We start from the raw sequence: 6,000 nt of genomic DNA, 5'->3' as shown, positions 1-6,000 counted from the left end.
ACATGCGACAGCCCCTTCCCAGTGCTGCGCCTGTACCCCTGCATCGTGCCATGCGACAGCCCCTCCCCAGCGCTGCGCCTGTAACCTCGCACAGTGCCATGCGACAGCTCCTCCCCCGCGCTGCGCCTGTACCCCCGCACCGTGCCATGTGACAGCCCTTCCCCAGCGCTGCACAGGGACCCGATTCCCCAGGAATGATCCGTCAGCCAATGGCGGGAGCCAGCCGAGCGAGGGCCATGTCCTGGGCTAGTGCTGCAGCCGCTAGTCTGGCTGCCCTTTGCTGCCCCTCCTGGCCCGTCCCAGCCCCCGCACGCCCCCTACCACAGCTGAGCTCGTCGCTCCCATCCAGGCAGTCCCGCTCGCCGTCGCACAGGTAGTCCCGGGGGATGCACTGCTTGTTGGAGCAGACGGCCTCGTCCCGGCGGCAGGGGCGCTGCTCCAAGGGGCGCCGAACCGGCGGGTGCTTGGAGGTGATGAGCCGGGGGGGCGTGGTGAACGGCACCCTCCTGGTAGTGACCATGGGCGTCAAGGGGGTGGTTGTGGGTGTCCGGGAGGTGGCTGGCTGAGCGGTGGTGATGGGCAGGGGTGTGAGGATCACCGTTTCCTGCCGATCTGGGACCAGACAAAGAGAACATTAGTGACCGGAGAGAAACGGGCTGAGAGCCAGAGCCAGGGGGCAGGGGATCCAGCCCTGGGATCTGAGATCCTGGGCCAGGCTGGGCAGGGCAGGGGATCCTAGTTCAAAGGCCAGGGACACTAAGGAAGGTATCTGTGATCAGGAGAGCAAGGCTGGCTACAGGGGGTTCAGTTGGCAGGAGGGGCAGCGACCAGGCAGGCAGCCAGGGCCTGCAGAATAGGCAGGAGTGGGATCCACCCTTAGGGAATGAGGACTCCATGGCCGGGGGGCACAGGACATTACTAGTTCCCTCCCATCCAATCTCAGCTGCCTGTCACAGGGTCATGGCAGCATGGAGGTCCCATGGCAAGGACTGGCGGTGCTGGGCCCTGGCCTCTTTGCTAGCATTGGGATGCCCCTGGCAGTCTGAGGGTGTCCCTGGCACATACATGCTGGGAGGGCTTGTCGGCAGAGTCTTCAAAAAAGGGAAGAGTCTTGGGAAGAGTCTTCAAAAAAACATGCCCCCTCCCCAGCCCAGGCAAGGGGCAGCGCCTGGCTATGCCTTGGGCTGTCCTGACAGCTGGTCCTTTGGAAGCCTGGGAAAGGGGTGCCCAGCCCCTCCTCCAATGGCAGCGGGTGGCGAGGGAAAGTCCTGGGGCCCCCGGGCTCCCTACCGCAGCCGTGCTCGTCGGAGCCGTCCCTGCAGTCAGGGCTGCGGTCGCAGCGGTAGGCCAAGGGCAGGCACTCCCCAGTGCCGCACTGGAACTCCTCGCTGGGGCACTCGGGGGGGGGGGGGGGGGGGGGAGGACACGGTGTCAGCTAGTTCCCGAGGCAGCCACGGCTCTAGGACCACGGGCGCCCGGGAACTCCTGGCCCCTGCAGCCAGAGGCCTCCAGTTCCCAGGGGTCGAGGCAGGTCCTGCTGTATGCAGAGCCCTGGGGAGCTTGCCAGGCCTCCAGAGCAGGTGCCCCCTCTCAGCTGGGCCAGCCCCATGCTCCCCAGGCCTGGGGACAGAGGGTCTCACTCATAGTTACAGGGGATATTCTAGGTCTGCCACAGCAGGGGACAGACCAGCGCTGGGGGAGCTCGGTCAGGCTGTGCAATCCGCTCCCAGGGGGCATCACCTGGGACCAGCTGAGCCCAGGAGACCAGCTTGCTGAGAGCAATCCCTCCCTCCGCCGCCCCACAGGGGTCTGCTCCTCTCCGGCTCTGGCCTAGAGAAGGACAGAGAGAGGGCACAGCCTGGGCAGCAGGGCTCTCTGTTCCTTAGGATCACCAAGGACGGGCGGGGCTCTAGCTTCAAGTTCTAGCCCCAGCTCTCAACTTGGCTGCTCCATGCCTCAGGTTCCCATCTGCAAAGCACCTTAGGGAGCATGGGGCGTAATCCCTCCCACCTCCAAGGTGGGAGAGCCCCTCAGCTGGAGGCGCCAGGGACATGCAGGGGGTTCCTTGGGTCTCAGTGGTCGCAGGGAGGGAGGGAGCTGAGGCCTGGAAGCTGCTGGGAGGCATTTAACCCCACCAGAGATCCCGTGGGCACTGAGGGGGCTCGTGCGGGATGCCTGGCCATCTCTGTGCTGTGAGTGGTTCAGAGGGGAGGAGCTGGTTAGAGGAAGGACATACACGGGAGACCACTATGGGGGATGAGCTGGGAGGATCCAGCCAGGTCCAGGCCTCACAGTCAATGGCCCCGTCCCCTTCAATAGCCCTGTCCCCGTCAGTAGCCCCGCCCCTACCGCAGTTCTGTTCGTCCGACATGTCGCGGCAGTCAGGGCGGCGGTCACAGCGGAACTCCTTGTCGATGCACTCCCCGCTGGTGCAGGCGAACTCCTCCCCGGTGCAGGCACGCACCTCCGGGGGCACTGCAACAGGGCAGGAGTCAGAGCCACGGGGGCGAGGGGAGATGCCACTAGGGCCCCAACCCCTGGGGAAAGCTCTCAGCCCGGGGGCCAGGGCTCCAGGGCCAGCCCAGTTCGACCTTGGCCCAGCTAGCTACTGGGATGTCAAATCCCAGCCAGATGGCTAGAGCTTGTTCGCAGCCCTTTCTCTTCCGCAGGCTCACAGGGGGCCCCCGGAGTTCCCCTCGCTGCCACCAACCCCCAGGGATGCCCTACTCTGCCTCCTCCCGCCTCCCCGGACTTGCGCAGCTGCACAGAAATCCCCTCACTGCCCCCTGCAAGCCCCTGCCCAACTGGAAATGCCAGAAACCCCACGAGCTACATGTTCAGGAAGCAAAACAAGCACTGCACACGGTTCGAGGCAGGCGGCGGGTACACACACATGGGGCATGTGCCATGTGGCACACGCCATGTGCACACACCACGCAGCACATGCCTTGGAGCACACACACCATGCGGCAGACATGCCATGGCACAGGGCCCACCTGCCAATGGCACCAAGAGAACCTGGTGGATTTGGACTCCTGCCTGGTGGGTCCCTGCACTAACCACCCGCTCTGACCTTGGTTGAGTCTGCTGGGCTCAGGTGGGGGTGGGATTGCTTGTGCCCGGGTCTGCGGGGGTCTGGGAGCAGCGCACAATGCAACCAGCAGGGGGCAGTGCTGTGGAGGCTGCAGGCTCACCCTCATTGGAGGTAAGTGCCAGTGCTCTGCAGCGCCACCTCTGGTCAATCCCAGGAGCAGCACAGACAGGCCCCAGAGCTCACCTGGTCCAGGAGCGAGGGGAAGGGGGCCCCTGGTTCCCAGCCCGAAAGCAGGCGCCCTGGCACGGCCCTGTGTCTCCTGGTGTGGCGGCACTGGGCTGAAAGCCAGTTCCATGTGCTTGCACAACGGCGCCGAGCCACAGGACAGCGTCTGCGACAACTGCAGGGGGATGTCACTTGCCAGGGCCCCAGCTGCAGGGCCAACAGCCAGGCAGCATCAACCAGAGGCACCAGAGGCACGCGAACGGCCGGCCGCCCACAAACACGCCCAGCACAGCACAGCACAGCAGGGCACGACCCAGCGCAGGGGAACCTGGAGCCTGCTGGGGGCCGATGGGGCATGGCCCAGGCCAGGGGGGCCAGCATTGGTCTATGCTCCTAACACCAGCCGAAAGCAGGCGGGCAGCACCCCCAACACACTGGGTACAGAGCCCTCCTGGGGGCTGGCAGCTGGCGTGGGAGGGGAAAGGAGCTGTCTGCACCCTCTCGCACAGTCCAGACCAGCTCACCCACAGGCTGGGCATCTGGGATCTTTAATCTCACTACTGCCAACTGCTGAGGCACGAACTGGGACCCACGGGTGCTCGGTGGAAAGGCCTCGCACTGGGTGCAGCAGTGGAAGTCTCTTCAGGCCGAAGGAGCCCCATGCCAAAACCCTGCATCCAACCAGCTTGTGCCAGTCAGCGGGGGGCCTCTACGGTGCAAGGGGCAACGGGGAGAGCAGGGGCTGCCCCTGCCTTCCCCCCCCAGCTGCCAATCACACTGCCAAGGCTCTGGGTTCCCCCTGCACCTGCCGCCTCGCCCAACTCACCTGGCGACTCCCTGGCAATGGGGGGAGGCGGGGTCTGGGCTGCAAGTGAATACAAGGTTAGAGCTGGGGAGGATGGGGCCCCCCCGGCCTAAGCACAGGCTACCTGGGGAGCAGGGGTCCCTGGCTCGGGGCCGCCCGGCCCAGCCCTGGCCAGACAGCAGCTCAGTGGACCAGCCAACACTGCCCTTCCTCCCACCTGCCCTCCGTCTGGCCCCATGGGTGGCAGGGCCACTGCCCTGCAGAGGGAGCACTGCCCCTCGCCTGTTCATCTGGGCTGCCAGCCGACCCTCCCAGCGGAACAGCCCCTGCTGTGCCGGGCGCCAGGTTCCAGCGGGTTTGCTGGGCCTGGGCAGGGGAGCAGACAGGCTAGGGAGTCCAGAGTGACACCGCGGCACCCAGCACCGCAGTGACGGCAGACAGATGGACGGACACAGCCCAGGGAGCAGTCTGGTTCTATAGGAGAGCGTCCGGAACCAGTCCAGTCCTGTCCACGCAGGCCAGGCCAATCTGTGCCAGCCCCTCTGAGCCACTGCGGGGTGAACCACATGGGCAGACTGGCCTTGGGACCGTACCATGCCCATCATGGGCACAGGCCCCACCCCCACTTAGTCTGCCAGTCGCCAGAGCTCAACTGCTGGGGAGGGGGCCCCCCGCACACCCAGGATCTGTTCTAAACACACTGGCAGACTGCTGCCCCCCCGTCTCTGGGCCCCCTTTGCACACTCCAACAGAGCGCAGGGCACTGACCCCAGCTGGGGATCTGGGCAGGGGCTCGCTCACCTGCCCCGAGGCGCCGGAACTGGAAGCCCTGCGTGGAGGTGATGTAGGAGGCAATGGAGCCGCTCTCGATGACAGAGTAGAGCACCTCGCGGATCTCCCCCTCGTCCAGGTTCCCCTCTGAGCCCACATCCAGCTCCACAAAGGTATAGCCATCGATTTCCCTGGGGAGAACGGGGGCAGGGCTGAATGGGGGGAGGTGTGCGTGTGTCCATGCGTGTGCTCCGGCCACTGCTCCGTACTGGATGGAAGCAGATTCACACGTGTGCGTGGGTCTCCCAATTGGGATCCGCCCGTCTCGTGTGTTCCCAGTTACCTCCCCTTCAACAGATGATAAAAGCCCTACTACTGCTGTGCTAATGGGGCTGCCCCTTTAGCTCCCATGCTCAGGTGTGTTTGAAACAGCTGCAGTCTGCAGGGGACTCTGAGCCGTGACCCCCACCCGTCCCCTGCGATGTCTCCAGCTGTGGAGGGCGGGGGGTCTCTTTTTGAGCACTGTGTGTGACTCCCCATGCGCATTCTGGACCCTGGCACAGGGTGCTTGGGGCACAGCAGGGGCATGGTGCTGACAGCAGGGAAAGCACCGTCTCTCAGAGATAAATGCCCCATGCCCAGGAGAACGGGGGCAGAGGGGCCTCCATTGCCTTCCCCACCCCATGGCACTGCCAGGGGCACCTCACTCACTTGATGAACACCACGCTGACCACCTGCTCCCCACCAATCTTGTAGTACTCGGACTCCAGCTGGGGAGAGAGGCAGAGAGAGCATCAGCAAATGGCCGTGGGGAAATCCTGTGGGAAGCACGGCCTAATGGTGAGCGCAGGGCACCATGAACCAAGCTGCTGACCCAGCCACCAGCTCCAGACCCTTCCCTCACCCCAGTTCGCCCTGGGACAGTGACCCTGCCTGGAAAGGGCCTTAGAGACTGAAGCCCCTTGCGCACAGACTGGGCAGCCAGCGCCGACAGGCCTCTGGGGCCGAGCAGGGGACAGGGAGTAGCAGGGGCCGGGGCTCACCGTATCCACCACGGCCTCCGAAACCTCCCGGAACTCCTCCGAATTGGCGTCGTCCAGCCGCGGGCTGTAGTCAATGGACTTGGTGAAATTCACCAGAGCGCGGAAGTAGACTGGGCATGCAG

The 6,000-nt window shown here is 65.0% G+C and overlaps 1 protein-coding gene across 1 annotated transcript in view; it reads right to left on the bottom strand.

The window, feature by feature from the left end:
• Positions 1-6,000, bottom strand: part of HSPG2 (heparan sulfate proteoglycan 2) — a gene marked incomplete in the record, with an annotated part of 174,537 nt that overhangs the window by 110,905 nt on the left and 57,632 nt on the right. The window contains 6 exon segments of the mRNA XM_034753680.1: positions 322-612; positions 1,291-1,400; positions 2,352-2,475; positions 4,866-5,026; positions 5,547-5,605; positions 5,879-5,988. Of these exon segments, the coding sequence (XP_034609571.1) occupies positions 322-612; positions 1,291-1,400; positions 2,352-2,475; positions 4,866-5,026; positions 5,547-5,605; positions 5,879-5,988 (855 nt within the window).

This window comes from Trachemys scripta, chromosome 19 (genome assembly GCF_013100865.1).
Source record: "Trachemys scripta elegans isolate TJP31775 chromosome 19, CAS_Tse_1.0, whole genome shotgun sequence".
In the NCBI taxonomy this organism is placed as follows: domain Eukaryota; kingdom Metazoa; phylum Chordata; order Testudines; family Emydidae; genus Trachemys; species Trachemys scripta.
The sequence above is the reverse complement of the archived record's forward strand: the minus strand, read 5'-3'. Positions and strand labels throughout refer to the sequence as shown.